An 18437-nucleotide genomic window follows, 5' to 3' on the forward strand; every position below is an offset into this window, starting at 1 on the left:
AGAGAGAACAAGAGTGCAAGTGCACACGAAGCTCTACAGTATGTGATGGACAAGGACTCCTAACTGAACTACACGCCAGCTCTTCCCAAAAGAATTAGAGTTCTTTTGTATGACTTCATTAACTTTCTTCTTTTGTTGTATTGGATTGCAATCCAGCAGACATTTGCTTTATTTGAATCTGGTACATGCTATTGATTAAACTTTATACTTTCATACATAAAAAAAAAAATATTAGGCCCAGAAGTGCAACTCAGTGGTTCTCACCTATCATGTGTGATGACCTAGGCTAATTCCCCATCACTGAAATAAATAATTAAATAGGTTTGTTTTGTTTATATTTTTTGATCATTTTCCGCATTTATAACTAATAATTCATCTAGTGAATTTTTTGTCTTTAAGAATATTTAATTATTCTGTGTCTGTTACAGTAATTTAGTAGAAGTTAGTTTTCCTTAGTTTGATGATTAATTTTATCTCTGCGTGTCTTCTGTTGACTTCTGTCTGATCAGCAACTGTTTATTCATTATAATTATCAAGTATAAAGGAAGTAGTAGACAATAGAATTGATACATTTATTGTACAGCTGGTGGTTGTGATATAACTTCTGGGAGAAAGAAGATTAAAACATTTTGGCTAAATGGTCTTGTATCATAGGTGTTTTTCAATTTTAATTTTTCCTAGAATATAGTAATTATAAAAAGTAGTTTTTATCCATTATGACGTTTCTATGCATACATATGATATATTTTGCTCTTTTTCACCCTCTATTACTCCTTATCACTTTTTATTTTACATTTTTGGAGAGTCAGACAATAAGGAAGTCCTTATTTTTGCCACTAACGTGTGGATTTTTTTTTCTAAGCCTTCAGTTTTTTTTTTTTTTTTTTTTTTTTAAAGATTATTTATTAAGTACACAGTGTTCTGCCTGCATGTGTGCCTGCACTCCAGAAGAGGGCACCAGACCTCATTACAGACGGTTGTGAGCCACCATGTGGTTGCTGGGACTTGAACTCAGGACCTCTGGAAGAGCAGCCAGTGCTCTTAACCTCTGAGCCATCTCCCCAGCCCCCCAAGCCTTCAGTTTTGTTATCTATAAAACATAACCTTAAAAAAATTGATTAAACAATTTGTGTGTAGAGGGAGGAAGAGAGAGACTATGAATAACCATATCCAGGGTTCCATATGTGTTAGGCAAGCACTCTGTCACTGAGTGTAGTGATCTTTATCTCATGATTGTACATTTAAGTGAGTTATCTTCCTAATTTATTCCTTACTTCCTCAAGTATTTTAGTGTCTACCAACATATCGGTTGCATGATAGCATGGCACGATGTTAACTGATAGTATGACAATGCAAACAATAGTATTCTTTCTGATATCAGAAAGTAAGATTTGAAGCTGAGCGTAATTACATTAAAAATAATTGACAAGATGGATGGTGGCTCACACCTACAGTTCAGGCTCTGGGAAGGCTGCATCAGAAGAGTTGCATGTCGTCAGGCAGAGTAGACTACATACTGAGACCTTTAAAACACACACACACACACACACACACACACACACACACACACACACACACACACACATTTGTGTAAGTCCTGAATTTACTTAAGTATTGTTGATTACAACTTTGGGAGAATGTTAATGTTGTCTTTTCTATTTTTGTTTTAACTGATTTACATTTCCTTCTAGGTGCATGCAATCAAGATGACTGGATTAGTGCAGTGAGGCCAGTCATAGAGAAAAGGATACAAAAGTAATGCTCCACTCATGTCATTGATGTATAAATCTGGTTTTTAAGGTTTTTCTTAATTAAAAAAAATTAATTCTTTAATGTTACATGTTAAACATCTGACCTACTCTTGATTAAATTAATGCGTTCAGAAAATGTTTTAGAAATTTTATTTAGGATATGGCTAGTAAACACATTGATCTCCATTAAGTGAGGATTTTTTCTTTTTGTTTTGTTTTGTTTGGCAGTGTAGGGTATCGAACCCAGGGCCTCAGGTATATTAGGCAAGCGACCTACCATTGAACTACAGCACCAGCCTTAAATGAGCTGCTTTTTACGGCTAATATTTGTACAGATAGTTTTGGAGTGTTGTTTTGGGTTTTTGAGGACTTTCAAAATAAAGTTATTTTGAAATAATTATCCATGTCCAGTTCTAAGAAGTAATAGGTTATGTGTACTGTTTACCTTGTAATCTTACAAACCTACACTTTAATAACACAACTGAGATACTGATACTGGTATAGACAAGGCACAGCAAAATTCAGTCTCACTTTAGGATCCTTCATGTTGTGCTTTTTATACCCACAGCCAGCTCCCTCCCCAGACACCCACTCTCCCTCTGTTTACACTTCAATTCCTAGTTTTATAATTTCACATTATATACATGGAATAGTGTACTTTATCATCTTTTAACATTAGATCTTTTATTCAACATACTCCTTTAGAAGTTTTTGTTGTTGTTTTGTGGTGGTGCTAGGGATCCAACCCAGGGTCTCGTGTGCAGCAAGCCAGCACTTCACCACTGAGGTACATCTCCAGCAACAGTTAAGCGTTGTTGACGCCTAGTACTCTGTAGTGTAGATGTTGAAAAAAGTCTTTAATTCTGATCAAGTTCAGTTTATCAATATTTCTCACTATGAATTGTGTTTTTGTTGTCAAGTTTAAGAATTCTTTGCAAAGCCCTAGATTCTGTTTTATTTGTTTTCCCTAAGAGGTTTATAGTTTATTATTTTTAATTTAATTCTGTGAAGTATTTTGAGATAATTTTGTGTATGGTGAGTTGTTTAGGTTTAAGGTCTGTTTCTTTAGCTTGTGCATGTTCAATTTCTCCATCACCAGTTGTTGACAAAGCTACCTATTCTTTACTGAATTTCTTGCATAACTGTCAAAAATTTGTATGTGATCTGGGCATATTTGTGTGATTGTATTTCCGCATTCACAGTTTTTTCCTTGATCTGTTTGGCCTCCTTCAGTGCTATACAGACCTATCTGATCACCATAGCTGTGAGTCTTGGTAGCTGGTGACCTGTGCTTTGCACTTTCGTTTCTTCCTTCAAAGTTCATTTAGCTATTAGAGTTGCTTTGTTTCTCACACATTTTAGTATATTTCCTATCATGGTTACAAAAGTTCTTGGGAGATAAGAATTAATTTTTTTTTTTTTAACAATTTGAGAATTGTTATTTCTAATGTGTTGAGCTTTTCAATCCCTGATCATGGTATATTTGTTTATTTAGATCTTGATTTCTTTCAGCATTTTGTAGATTCAGCATATATTTGTTTTTCTGAATTAGCTAAGCACTTCATATTTTTGAGTGGTATAATAAACGATGTTATACTTTAATTTTTGTTTTCTGTGTTGTCTTGCTAATTAACAGAAAGAGAATTGACTCTTTTCTTCTTTGTTTTACATTCTTGAACTTCAGTGAACACACATATTCTCTGACATTTCTACCTAAACAAAAATCGGATCTGTAAAAGGGAGCAGCTTTGAACTTCTCCTTTCATTTTGATCAGTTTTGCTTTATATGTTTCTAGTTCATTTGTTTAGTGCTTGCATATTATGATCAATGTTTTATGTTTAGGGACTGATATTTCTATCAACATGTAATGTCTGTTTTTTTTAATTTTCTTTGCCATGAATGTTTGTGTAGTACCATAGCCATTTTTGCTTTATTTTGACTAGAAAAAAAATGCACATCTTTCTCAATCCTTTAATTTTCAGTTTGCCTAATGGCATATTTGAGATGAATTTTTTTGTAGGCAGTGTATATTTGAGTGATGTTTTCCAGTCCATCCTATCAGTCTTTTAATGTATTGAGATCATTTTTATCAAATATAATTGACATAAAATTACATATAAAATGCATAATACATTTAATATAATTAGTGTGGTTTAATTCTGTCCTTCAGATTTTTTTGATAATTTTTTTTTGCTTTTCTATTTTCTGTTTTCTGCCAGTTACTCAGACATTTTTTTTAGAATTCTGTTTCTTTTTATCTATAGCATTTTTTTTGTTGTATATTTTGGATATTTTTAGTGATTTCTTATCAATCTATTTTTGTCAGCATTTTACCAGTTAAGACAGTAATGTGAAAATCCTTCTTTCCTTTCCATACTTTGGCTGTCCAAGGGATGTGAACACCACTGCTATTCGTAACTCCTCTGTGCATACTTTAGGAGCACATCAGCTGTAGAATGTTTTGCTTTCATCATGAAACAGCTTAGAAAACTTAAAGAGAAGATGCATGTACCATATGGAGCTGTTTTTACTTTTCCTGTTCTGTCTTGCTGATGTTTCAGAATTCCTTCTGTTACCATCTTTGTTCTGTGTAAAAAACCTCCTTTGGCTTTTCTTTTAGGGTGGATTCCCTGCCAGTATATTCCATTTTCTTCTTCCTTAGTTTCTTTAGAGATATCTTAGTTTTTCTCTTCCTTTTTGGGAGAAAAGTCTTATGAGATACAGAATATTTAATTGAGCCAGGTGGTGGTGTTCTACGCCTTTAATCCCAGCACCCAGGAGGCAGAGGCAGGTGGACCTCTGTGAGTTTGAGGACAGTCTGGTCTGCAGAGTTCTAGGACAGCCAAGGGTATACAAAGAAACTCTGTCTTGAAATTGTCTTTTTGGTGTTTGGAGAGTGTTAGACTCCTGGACTCTGCCTGATCTGGTTCCTGCTTCTCAGGAGTTTTATCTTCATCTTTAGTTTTCTTCAGAGGTGTGACTATGCTGTTCTTGTGTTGATTTCTGTAGGTTTTTCCTCTTCAATCTATATATTTGTATTTTGCCAAACTCGGGAAGTTTTCAGCTATCATCTCTTGGAAAGTTTAAAATTAGCTCTGTTCCCTTCTTCCTGGCCTTCAAGCACTCAAATATTGGATCACTCTTTTAGTCCCGTGGGTTCCTGAGGCTTTTGTTGTTCTCCCTGGGCTGCTTGCTTGCAAACACTGCCCCACCCTTTCCTTTCTTTAGATAAGGTCTTCTTATGCAACCCTGGTTGTCCTGGAACTCTCTATGTAGACCAGGCTGACGTCAAACTCACAGATTTGTCTGCATCTGCTAGGTAAACCAATGCAAATATGGGCTTATATTTTTATAGTATGTTGTTATCTTGATTAAGTATCCTTTATATGTTACAGATAATTTCTAATATAATATTCTTAAGGCAGTTCTTACTGTCATGAGCTTTTTATCAGTTTCAGTGTAATAACAATTACAACAGGATATAATTTTATTAAAATAAATATTTCATATTTACTTTTAAGTTATAAATAAAAACTTGAAATATATTAACTAACAATAGACACTACATCATGAATTGTAAGGAACTGTGTAGTATTATCAGAATCTAACAAATGTAAAGTCTTGGTGTAATTCTTTTTTCTGAGATCTTAAGTAATAATTGTCCTCTCTCTTATAAGGAGGAATGAGGAAAATATGTTATTTTGAATGTTTTACATGAAATTCATAGTAGTATAGAACATTTAAAAATACTTGCAATTGATGAAATTTAGATAATCTTTTGCTGCATTATACTCTTTCATAATACAAAATCTTATTAAAATGCCAATTTTTATTGTTAGCTAGCCTAGTGATAATTTCATTTACCCCACTATGTAGTAAATACAATGTAGTATCTTAATACTAATGATTTTATAATTTTTATTACATTATAAACTTTTTTTTTGTAGGTATAGTGAAGGTGAAATTCGATTTAATTTAATGGCCATTGTATCTGACAGAAAAATGGTATATGAACAGAAGATAGCCGAGTTACAAAGACAACTTGCAGAGGTTTGTGGTCATATATTACAATGAAGTATTTTAATACTAATGATTGTATAATTGTTATTACATTATAAAATTGTATGTCTAGTGAAGTTGAAATTTGATGTTATATATATCCTTGGTAGTGTGTATCTGGGAGGATTGCTGGGGGGGAATATGTGTGGAAGCTGGAGGGGGATATCTAGTATCTTGTTCTATCACAGTGCATTATTTTTTTTTGACACAAGTCTCTCACTAAACTTGGAGCTAGGCTAGTGGCCAGCAAGTCGCAAAGCCTTTCCTAACTTTGCTCCTCTAGCACCAGTGTTAAAGGCGTGTGTGTGGTCGTTCCTGGCTTTTTCTGGGTGCTGGTATATGAACTCAGGCGATCATGCTTGAGCAGGAAGCACTCTTGCCCATTGAGACTTCTTTGCCTTCCCTGTGGCCTTTATGTGTACAATTTTTAGCATAGGTATTGTATTTTCTCAGGAGAAAATAACTTTGGTTTTCCTTTTCAAAATAGGTTTGTTTAATCAAGTGTTTAATCTAGTTTAGAGATCTAGGGAAGATATTCTGAAATTATGCTACTTAGTTTTAATTACTAGCTTTTTCAATTGGTATTTTTCTCTGTTTCTTAATGTAGCATGAAGATGGAAAAGAGAGCTAATGGTAGAGAAAGTCTTTTAAAAGTCCTTTGATTCCATCTTAAGACAGTTTAAGCAGATTTATTTTGTAATTTAACAGATTGTAACAATAAAGTATATTACAATATTGGTAGCAGATGAAAAAGTCATGTGTTACACAACATAGAAACATGGAAGGTGTATTTAGGGCTTTTATTCTTTCATTTTTTTTTCTTATTGGGCTGATATTCTTGCCAACATTAAGTTGAAATTTGAAAGTAATTCTAGATCTTAATCATTTAAATGTAGTCATGACTCAAGCCACAGTCATTAGGGTGCTGCTTTTTTTTCCCTTCTCACTAAGGAGGAACCCATGGATACAGACCAGGGTGGTACTGTGTTAAGTGCTATTCAGTCAGAAGTTGCCAGAAACCAGATGCTTATTGAAGAAGAGGTACAGAAGTTAAAGAGATATAAGGTACGTTTTTTTTTTTTTTTTTTTTAGTTTTTTTCGAGACAGGGTTTCTCTGTGTAGCTTTGCGCCTTTCCTGGAACTCACTTGGTAGCCCAGGCTGGCCTCGAACTCACAGAGATCCGCCTGCCTCTGCCTCCCGAGTGCTGGGATTAAAGGCGTGCGCCACCACCGCCCGGCTATAAGGTACGTTTTTAAGAATGGGCTACTTTAACGTTTTCGAAATTCTTGAGATGAAGGTATGTTGAATGATTGCTTATCTGGCATCTGACAAAGTTTCACTTTTTAAATACTATTATGAACAGATTTTTACCCTGTAAGATGTCTCAGTTCACTGTGCCTACTGTTCTCCCTAATGATCATGGGGACACACAGGACTTCTTGTCTATAGGCTTTGAGAACGTCTGTGCTGTGTAGTGTGACGAGCTTCAGGCTCTCCTTGGACAGTGCCTGATCAACACTTGCAGTCATTTTTGCAAAAGTTAATTTATGTATTTTGAGACAGCCTCAAATACAGCCCTGGCTGTATATGCATATACTATGTACTGTATATGCATATACTATGTATAGAGTATGCTAGCCTTGAACCAGTGGTGATCCTCCTGCCTCTGTCTTCACAAGTGCTGGGATTACAGACACATGCCACTATAGACTAGCTGAAAATTGTGTTTACAAAGCACTAGGTGCTTGCCTGGCTGCTCATAGTAGGCCTTTTTAGGTTAAGAAGTAAAGTTTTTGTTTCTAATGGAGGTGAATTCATATTAATATTTGTTTAGTATTTAAAAGGCTTTCTACTTAATGCATAAATTGTATTTCTTAGTATGAAAATTTTGATTTCTCTGAACTTGACTCATTTGCTTCATGCATAGTAAAAATAGTACTTAAAATTTTTTAAATTAATTTGTTAGTGTACAAAATAATGGATCTCATTATACTGTTTTCATACATATGTGCCAGTACTGTTAGTTGAAGTTTTTTTCTTATAGTCTCTTTGATTCCTTATTATAGATCCCATTTTATTTATTTATTTTATTTCTTTATTTTTTAAAGGTTTATTTATTTATTATGTATACAATATTCTGTCTGCATGTGTTCTTGCAGGCCAGAAGATGGCACCAGATCTCATTATAGATGGTTGTGAGCCACCATGTGGTTACTGGAAATTGAACTCATGACCTCTGGAAGAGTAGTCAGTGCTCTTAACCGCTGAGCCGTCTCTCCAGTCCCTAAATATCCCATTTCAAATGTACATTCAAATCACTATGCCTTAAAATTACTTGAAATTTTTGTCTCTTGATTTTTGCTTTAAAATTCTTAGGTTTTTAAGACTCCTTATTTAATTTTGTTTAGTTACCACAAACACTTATGTAATCCTCGATCCTCCTTCACTCACAGTCTGTTTAGTAAGCGGAGAGTGGGAGGCAGGAACTTAGGTGCTGCATGCCTACATCATGTGTGTTTTCACGTGGAGCTTGAAGGCAAGGATTGTGTTTTTGTTGTGGTTTTTGCTCGCTTGTGTCAGCACGGTGTCACATTGTATTTAACAGCCAACGAATGTCTTAAAGATTGGGGAAAATGAAAGGATGGTGACTGAATCCAAGTAGGATTGTTTCAGATGAGGAGTGGGCAGGCTCCCAAGAAAGGGCCAGGTTTTATGGGGACAGGAAAGTAAGAGCTGGTAGCTTCAGCCATTATTTACCGTGTCACATAATACTAAAAAGGTGCACAAACTACCTATGACTTAATTGTAAGAATGTGTAACAAATCACACCTAGTTTAAAAGAAATTATAAATTCAGATTTATATGAGGGAATGTTGAAATGATTTAGAAGTGATAGAAGCTTTGACTATGGGAGAGGAGCAGTCAATTGAGCATCTAGTTGGAATGTATAATAACTCAGTGGTCATGAAAGGCTAGAAGCACATAATTTTGGAGACCGTTTACTTACTTCTCAGTGAAGCATGGATATTTTTTCCCTTTACCTTCACTGATAAAAAACAATCCCCAAGACATTTGTTGATCTTCAAAAACCAGAGTTCTCATTCGGCTGGGCTTTAGGAGTTGTGTAGTTACAGCAGCAGGGGTGTGAAGTGATCTTGTAGACCACCTTAAGTTTGCTTCACAGCTTGTGTTTATAAATATCCTTGGAATAGCTTTTTTTTTTTCTTCTTACTGCAGCAGATTGTCTAGAATGAACTGTTAAAAAAAACTTTGCTAAGCTAAGGGAAAGTGGCTGTGCCTAGGAAATGTTGCTACATGTTTTGTTGTACAATCTTTATTATCAGGAATTAAATCTCATTTCTCATACTCTTTATGAGAACTGACGATTTTAAGTTGGATGCAAAAAGATAATATAATCAGATGTGTTTAATTTTCAGATTGAAAATATCAGAAGGAAGCATAACTACCTGCCTTTCATTATGGAATTGTTAAAGACCTTAGCAGAGCACCAGCAGTTAATTCCACTTGTAGAAAAGGTATGTATCTCATTGGTGACTGTTCAAACTCAGATTAGATCCCCCCACCCCCTACATTGTTTTGAGCATGGATGGAGATAAAGTTTCTTGAAGCTATTGTAGTTTTTTTATTCTTTTGCATTCTAAGAGAAGCAGTGTAGCCTAATACTTTAACACAAAAACAAAGTATTTCCCCACTACTTTAGCATTCCGTAATTCTTAATGTCTAGAACCTGGGTTGTTCTGTATTAAAACATCATTCCTTTCTTTTAAAAAAAAAACAACAACAAATTTTCAGTGTTTATGGATTTTTTTTTTGGCTAATTTTGTAAAATTTTGCATTGATACAATAGAATTTAGAACTAGAATGGACATTGATGGGGGATAAAAGAATAATTTGGCTAGCTAATAGGTTTTCTTAGTCCTAATCTAGAATCCGTCCTCTGAGGGATAACTAAATAAGTAAGTGGAAAATTCTGATTTATTCTTTAGTGTTAGGCATTTAATAAAATTTTTGTGGAATAAATGAAGTACAGTTAAATTGTTTGTAAGTTTTATTGTAAATCAGCTTTTCTGAAAATGACCATCTCTGGATGCTCTTTAAATTACATGTTACCTGGCCCCCTCCCCAGATATTCTCATGTAGGGGAAGGAATCTTTAATAAGTTCCCCAAGTGATTCTAATGCAACTGATCTGTGTACCACATTTTGAGAAACACTTTGAGAAGACACTACTAGGCAAATAAAAATTTGGACCATTAATTTAAAGACAAGAATACATGGTAGGTATATTTTTCTTATTGATTTTAAAGTGTACAAAGCAAAGATACATTTTTGTCCCAGATTACTTCATATTAAAAATTTCAAATAATATTGATATTTGAATTCATAATATATTTGTGTTTACCTTATTACCTGATACATACAACCCATTTTTTAGCATTAAATGCAAACTTATTGTAGAAGGCTGATAACTTTTCTTTTCTACATAGGCTTTTCTGTTCATGTTCCTCGCTAAAATGCAAAACTGATTTTCAAGCTTTTATTAATAATTTATACCCTATGGTCGTCAGAATTGTTTACTAACAGGATATCTAGATATAGTAGTCTTTGGAACACCATGAACTGTTTCTGTTTTGAAAACACTAAATAGAGTTAGATGTGGTGATACATGCCTGTAATTCTAGTGCTTGGAGGTGGAGGCAAGTGGGTTTAATGGTCAAAGTTGTCCTGAACAAAATTTCTCCCTGGGAACCTATGGACAAATTATCACTTATGCAATGTAAATTTTGCTTTAAGGTTTGTTTTCAAATCTAGTATTTTTGTATAGATTAGGAAAAAAAAATTTTTCATGACAGTATATTCCCCAGATTATTATTTACTTTATTTACTTATTTTTTTTTTTTTGAGAGCTTAGAGAACATCTTTGCATTAGAACCATAGTTACTTAGTTCACATTGTTTTGGACACAAGGTGGCAGTATGTGAATATATAATATTAGTGTAACACCAGCTCTGTTGCTCTTTCTGTTTGCATATTTTTTAAGGAAAGTAGTTATCAACTGTCTAGTTTACCTAATTTTCAGAAATTTTTATTTAGCAATACTATATAAACAATGTATATATTTATTCTTTCTATATATACAGTGCTAACTGCTAGGTTTTGAGAATATTTGGATTCACCATGGTTGAGTTGTTTCCAATTGTTCATCTCATTTATCTAGCTGCACTTACATTCTAGGTATTTTGTTATGATATATAAATTTACTCAGCCAACTTGTGGCATGGTTTGGGTAAGGGTGAAATAACTATAGTATGCTGAGTGGTATCATGCGATTAATATCAACAGAGTCATGCTAAAAATTTTGGAAAAGCAGAGTGGCTTTCATGATGCTTGTTAATCATCATACTTTCAAGAAAAATTACCTATAGAATCAAGTGAATTTAGGTTTGGAATGTATAGAATTTAGTTTGTTGGTTGCCCCCACTCCCCCAGCCACCCTTTAAGGAAAATGGCTATTAGAGTGTGAAAGGGAGTAGGAGGAACAAGATGGAAAGATGTCACTTTAAGTAGTGGTGCTAAGTGCCAAGCAGAGACGCTGTCTACAGCCTATTGTGAAAGTAGTTGGGGCAAACATCTTTTCATTTCATTGAATAATAAGCAATGCAGAAGACTTTGATTTTCCCTTGATCATATGACTATAATGACATAGACTAAAATTTTATGGTTTTGTTATATGAGAGTTTTGTACATTGCATAAAAACTGCTCAGGAGGTGACCTAAATGTAGTTGTAAAACTTATTGTACCCTATACCAATTCTGTTCCTTGAAGCATAAAGTTATCTAGATTAAGATTCCGTATGTGAATCTTCTATTTATTTGGGTATATTTACAGTACTTTAAAATTTTTTATTTCAGCATATGTGTATGTGTGTATTTCAGCATATATATGTATATGCTAAATCATTGTCAATTCTGACTTTTAAAATTTCTAGTATCTATTATGTAAAATCATGAGTGTAGTTGATAGAGGGATTCAAAATGATTTTATAGCATTGAATTTTGAATCAGTTGATAAGTAGCTAACCCCTAAAACTTTTTCCTGTCCCTTAAATAAAGAAGTAAGTAGAACAGTGATCACAATATTTTTGTTAATTTTAGCAAACATTCTGTAAACTGTATTCAGAGACCAAAAGCAAAATAGATACTTTATTTTTTCACATTATGCCTAAAATTGAATTGTATTTTCATTATTTGAAAGTAGGAAGCTTTCCTGGGGATGGTATTGGATGTCTGTAATCTTAGCACTCATGAAACCTAGGCAGGATTGTGAACTGTAGAGCCATCTTAGGCTAAGAGTTTTGGCTTTAATAAGCCAAAATTTTTTTAAAAAATGAAATTTTGTATAGGATAAGGGTATACATATGTCTTAAATTCCAAATTATGTCTACTGATTAAAATGTTCATATAGCAACTAATTTTGCTATTTTTGTGCAGTAGTTAGACTTTAAATAATGCCTATATTTTATACATACATATTTTTTATAATAATTTGCTCTAGGTTTTGTATGGTTTGTCTTGCTTTTTTTTTTTTTTTTTTTTTTTTTTTTTTCTGGTGTGTGGGTTCAACCCACCAAGGTTGGGTAAGCACCTTATCACTATTTTTATCCAACTGGCCTTGAACTAGCCATTCTACCTCAGCCTCCCAAGTAGCTGAGATTATAGGCCTATACCACCACATTCATTAAGGCTAATGCAGAGCTCTCAATTTTTCATACTGCTGCATAATAGTTACCTGATATATAATAAAAAGTTATAATTGTTCTATTCTTTAATTGTATAATACAGAATTCTAATTTACTGGTTCTTTTTCAAAGACCAGCAGAATTGGTGTCACCTGAGACTTTGTTAGAATTGTAGAACCTCGCGCATTTTGATTCCTGAATCGTCATTCTCCATTTGAATAGGGACCCTAGTTGGTATATATATTGAAAAGCACTGCTGGAGGACAAGTGTCATTGACCTCTATTGAAACTTCTCTATTTGTTAATTGTGTGGCTTTGGTCAATTTGGTAATGTCTGTGAGCTTTGGTTTCTTTACCTACTAAAGAACAAATAGAATTACTGTGTTAAAGCTGTATAATTATGAGGTCAAATGACATCATGTGGAAAAAACATTTAGGTTGAATAAACTTATTGAATCCACTGATATATATTCTTTTACTGATATTTTATTAAGCTTTCTAAAATTATGTTAAATTCATTTAGTCCATTGTAACAAAAGTGTAGAGAATTTTTTAGACCTAGTTTGAATAAGAAATGGACAAGTATATGTACCTTTGGAATTCTCATGATTCAGTTTGACTTTATAGAATGAGAAGATTTTAATTATCACAATTAGTACATTTCATCTTCTGTAAACCAAAGATGATCATCTCTACTGAGGGTAAATAACTTTAGAATTCAACAAAATTGTTGCAAGTCTTAAGTTATAAACTGCCATGTTCTCAGTATCTCAGGACACACTCAGAAATCTCAATATTTGTTTGCTTATTTATTCATTTATACCTATCCTTTCTATGTTGCCAGGCTGGTCTCTTGTGTCAGCTTCCCCAGTAGCTAGGACTACAGTCCACACCATGCAGCTCTAGTAGTGTGAATATAAGCTTTATTCCTTGAGAATAACATTCTTTGGATGCTTTTTATTTTAGTATGATCTAAAACAATCTTTGAGGAGTTTGTAATATGCTATCTTTAATTTTTAGGCAAAAGAAAAACAGAATGCAAAGAAAGCTCAGGAAACTAAGTGAAGAGGATATTTGGACCTGTGTACACTGTGCTGTACTTATTTTCATGGAAACCATTAAATATTAAGGGAATGTGAACAACATCCTGATTGACTCAGTGCACGTTTGGTGTCCTGTCCTTTATGCATGGATTCAAAAACTTTCCTACCTGCATCATGTGCATGTAGTGCATATTAAATAAAAGTGGCATAAAAAGTGCTGGCCAAATTCCATTCTTTGATATTGAACCTGAGAGCCCCTGGTACTCTGGAAATATAACTGTAGTAACAAACCTGGGAAATAGACAAATGATATTTTTATCTGTAGTTGTTCTGATTAATACTTTTATTTGTTAGCTTAAATATACAATTTAAAAATGTCAGATTTTACTTAAACTGGGTCATCTGTTTCTAATTATTTATGGCAAAAATAATCAGTATTTTTGTTTTTGATATGTGTTTTGCGTATCTTAAAATTGAATTTTATCTCACGCCAATTTGATTTTTTAAGGCCAGTAATTTGGAAAGAATATAATACAGTTTCTAATGAATTACATTGCTATCTGTAAAGAAGACAATAAACATCCCAATTTTATTTTAGCAAACTTTCTTCAATTGTTTGGGGTTATTTGTTTATATATTGTAGGATTATTCTAGGAATGTCTGAATATTTTGCTTCAAAACAAAACTGGAGGTTAGAAAATGTCAATCTGAAGAGTTCAGAGTTACTCTCAAGTTTTCAAGATCTTGTTCTGTGCATTCATTGAGAATTAAAGGTTTGTTAACTTAAGTTATCTGATTGTTTAAATGATTGCAGTGGTAATAGAGTATTCATCTATGCCCATTTGAACGTACGTCCTGCAGTTTCCAGGAGTCATGTATGTGATTTCACATTGGATATAAAGACCCCCACACTGGATCTTTGTCTTTCAAAAGTTGTTTCTATTTTTTTTTCCAAATTAAACTTTTCTTTTTTTTAAAGATTTATTTAATCATTATGTATAGTGTTCTGCCTGCATGTATGCCTGCATGCCAGAAGAGGGCATCAGACTTCATTATAGATGGTTGTGAACCACCATGTGGTTGCTTGGAATTGAACTCAGGATGTCTGGAAAAGCAGCCAGTGTCTTTTAGCTCTGAGCCATCTCTCCAGTGCCCCCCACCCCCAATTAAACTTTAAAGGAAATTTTCAGTATGAAAAAAATTATTCATTCAAGCACACTTTTTAAAATCTATATCTGACTTTTTAACATTTTAATGTGAAATAATGTAATTTATTTTATTAGGTAATTTTTGAACATATTTTCCAGCTTCAGCTTTGATTCAGATTTAATTTCTTTAAATTAGCATACAAAGTGGTGTTTTATATTTTGGCATTTTCATATATCATTTGCTTTTTGGCTTTCCTTCTCTTTGCTCATTCTTGTATTTTTTAACATAACATGTATTTGACCTACCCACCTTCCTCAAAACCAGTTCTGTCTGTTTTGTGGGCCCTTTGTAATTTCATGATCACTCACATTTTCAAGAATACGATCCGATGAGAGAGAGAAAAAACATGTGTCGTGCATCTTTTGAGTCATCCCACTTAGTAATTTCTCCTGCAGATTCTGTACTTTTGTTTTTCTTTATAGACGAATAAATTTGTTATGAATAAGATTGTTATGTACAGAACCACATTTTTCTATTATCTATCTATCTATCTTCTATCTATCTGTCTGTCTGTCTGTCTATCTATCTATCTATCTATCTATCTTTGGTTTTTCAAGACAGGGTTTCTCTGTGTAGTTTTGGTGTCTGTCCTGGATCTTGCTCTGTAGACCAGGCTGATCTTGAACTCAGAGAGATCCGCCTGCCGCTGCCTCCCAAGTGCTGGGATTAAAGGTGTGCGCCACCACTGCCCGGCTCAGAACCATGTTTTAATTAGCCATTCACTTGGTTCCATTTCTTTGCTATTGTGAATAAAGCAGCAATAAACATGAGTATCTCTGGGATGTAGAGTCCTTTGAGAGTAGATATCCAGGAGTGCCCTAGCTGGGCTATGTTGGTAGTTCTCGTTTGGTTTGGTTTGGTTTTGGAGAAGCCTCCACACTGACTTCCTTAGGGGCTGCACTTGTGAATACTCCCAACAGCAGTAGTCCACCTTCAGACCAGCAGCACCACCCATGTCCTCAGTCTGTTTTCTTGGTGACATTCTCACCGAGGTGAGACAGACTCTCAAAGTAGTCTTGATGCATTTTCTTGATGGTTAAGGATGTTAAATTGAAAAATGTCTCTTGGTGCTGGGATTAAAGGTGTGCGCTACCACTGCCCGGCTATAGATTTCTAAGAATTATTTTTAAAGCCTCTGATAGTGGTATTATTAGATGACTCAGAATTAACAAAAGTTTTCAAGTTAAACTGGAAATAAATATTTTCAAATATAATTTCAGGTGATGTGGTCTTTCAGTTTCTTGTGAAGAAGTGGACTTTGCTCTTGATAGAGTAGTAATTATGGACTGTTTCCAAGCTGTGATTATAGTTATTTAAAATAGTTTCCCAGGGATTGTCTTGGACTCCCATTGATCTAACTCATTTGAGCTTAACTTCTTTTTTACACGTATACAAAGCACTTTAAATCATGTTTATCCCCCTTCCCATGCTACAACTCCTTCCTCCTAACTTGCCTTTTCTTTTTCTTACTAATCCACTGAAGTATGGGCCGTCTAGTGGGGGCCTGCGGACACACCAGAGGTCACAGCCCCGGAGAAAATTTCTCTCCTTTCTCCAGCGAGCACACTGCCAGTAGTTCCTCAGCTAGGAGTGGAGCCTCCTGGGCCCCTCCGCTGTCTGGGCTGGAGTGGTGATTGTCTTGATCTTCCCCGGTAGCCACAGCTGCTCTGTCCGGGAGATGCTGTCTTACAGCAGTCTTCCCTGACCTCTGGCTCTTACTCTTTCTGTACCATCGTCCTTTTTGTTCTCTGAGCATTTTGGAAGAGGTGTAATGTAAATGTCTTATTTATGGCTGAACATGTTTCCAAACTTTTATTGAGGCTTAAGTTTTATAAAGTTATACAATATTCACTGTAAAAAACATAGTAGCCACTAACCCAATAAATGAATGGAATACCAGAGAGAACCTAAAATAGACTTGTACTACTTCTTGATTTTTGACAAACATGGCAAAACAAGGAAGGACTTTTCAGCAGACGGACAGAACAGCAGAATTTCCATATGAGAAAAAAATGAACCATGACCTCAACACTTCTCCCAGAAATGAAGTTGAGTTTAATCATAGACCTACATGTAATAGCTAAAAAGCACAAAGGGTTTTTTGTTTTTGCAAAATGATACATGAATATCTTCGTGACTTGAGGAAGGCCGCAGGTTTCTTCAGTCACAGAAAGCAATAAGTGTAAAAGACCCCAAATTAGAGTATACTAAAACTAAAAACTTGTCACAGTGAGATGTAGTTAAGAGGAGCTAGTATCAAATGACATTTTAAATGTAGTTTTATAAAACTATTAATAGGCATATAATCTTATTGATCTAATTCTGCTAAAATGTGCTAAGAATAGTCATAGTTTAAGAATAGCATATCTGTCTCACAATTGTGAATGTGGGGCATTTCATGGCTATTTCTGCTTGTGAATAAAGAAGTCATTGTGTTGGTCCTATATATGATTTAAAAATGGAGCTCATGGGTAGAGAAAATGGAGAATGAACAACAAACCAGAAATAGATGCATGTTAGTTAAATGGACACAGTTTTGGAAGGAGTCGTTTAAAGACACTCAGTGAAGTTTGCCTTTCTGAAGTCTCATTTCACCACTGGGTAGAGAAAGGCACAGGCATTCTGTCCTATTGTGGTCAGTTCTAAAGGATGTGCTTCTGCTGTTGTAAACTCAGAAAACTTTCCAACAGCTGCAGACTACCTCCTCTCACCTCATGTTTAGTTCCCAAGAAGCTGCCCCATGTCTGGCAGAGAGCAGAAGATTGACTATGCTGCTGGAGTAGACGGATGTTTGTTTCTGGAGTTGTGGGGCACGGTACTCCTTTAGGTGTGTAATACATAATGAATTGTGCTGTTGGTTTCAGAGTAGTACCTTCAGTTAGTCTCAGTTGCCTAAAACATCTCAAAATACATTTAGATTCTTTTTTTCCTGTTGGAAGGATTTGGTTTCTTTCAAATGGTAAGGAGGACATAGAGGGGTTTTTTTTTTCCCCTATGTAAATATCTGTTTTTATGCTAGTATTATACACCCTCTGTACTGTATTATAGAATTAGATGACACATTATTTGCAATTTCTCATTTTTACATCTTTAGTAACTTTTAGGACTCAAGCTGTGCTAACTGTTAGAGGGGGAAGGAAGAATAATATTGAGAGTTTTGAAGCTGCCATCCTTTCCACGTAAAGCTATTGGAAGGTTTGGAGGAGTGGGCTCAAGTGTAAGTCTCCAGAATTTACTCCCAGCAAAGCATGTTGGCCTCATGGGATGTTTTCCTTCAACCACAATAAGAGTATCTACCATTGGAGAGAATCAGAATGTGCTGGTACACACTGGAATATAAAAAAGCAACCTCTGTATCTAAACATACCACCTGAAAAATAGCTAACAGGAGACAGCTTCTGTTTTACTTTGGCCTTGTAAATCTTTCATAGATTTTGCTGTAAGAGATTGTGGGATTTTTTCTTTTTTTAGCTTTACAGTCTCCACAGCATAGGAATATAGACTAGAAAGGATGTTGAGAGGGATGCTGAGTGCAGTTTCACTCAGTCACTTGGTGTTACCTTGTTCTACATCAGGATGATTCTTTAAAAACATTTGCCTAACATGTTTAGAG

The 18437-nt window shown here is 34.5% G+C and overlaps 1 protein-coding gene across 5 annotated transcripts in view; it reads left to right on the forward strand.

Annotated features, from left to right (window-relative positions):
• Uchl5 (ubiquitin C-terminal hydrolase L5) overlaps positions 1-13832 on the forward strand; it is a 30821-nt gene extending 16989 nt beyond the window's left edge. Inside the window, exons 7-12 of one of the 5 annotated variants that reach the window (XR_013043317.1) lie at positions 1692-1755; positions 5700-5802; positions 6766-6876; positions 9250-9348; positions 9960-10109; positions 13593-13832. Coding sequence is in view for 3 of the 5 variants with exons in the window: in XM_076547575.1 (XP_076403690.1) it covers positions 1692-1755; positions 5700-5802; positions 6763-6876; positions 9250-9348; positions 13593-13637 (425 nt within the window). In the remaining 2 variants the exon portion in view is untranslated. Of the gene's footprint in view, positions 1-1691; positions 1756-5699; positions 5803-6762; positions 6877-9249; positions 9349-9959; positions 10111-13592 lie in introns of those variants that run through there. The other 4 variants (XR_013043316.1, XM_076547576.1, XM_076547575.1 and 1 more) reach the window with 4 other exon arrangements.
• The last annotated feature ends 4605 nt before the right edge of the window (positions 13833-18437 follow it).

This window comes from Peromyscus maniculatus, chromosome 11 (assembly GCF_049852395.1).
Source record: "Peromyscus maniculatus bairdii isolate BWxNUB_F1_BW_parent chromosome 11, HU_Pman_BW_mat_3.1, whole genome shotgun sequence".
In the NCBI taxonomy this organism is placed as follows: domain Eukaryota; kingdom Metazoa; phylum Chordata; class Mammalia; order Rodentia; family Cricetidae; genus Peromyscus; species Peromyscus maniculatus.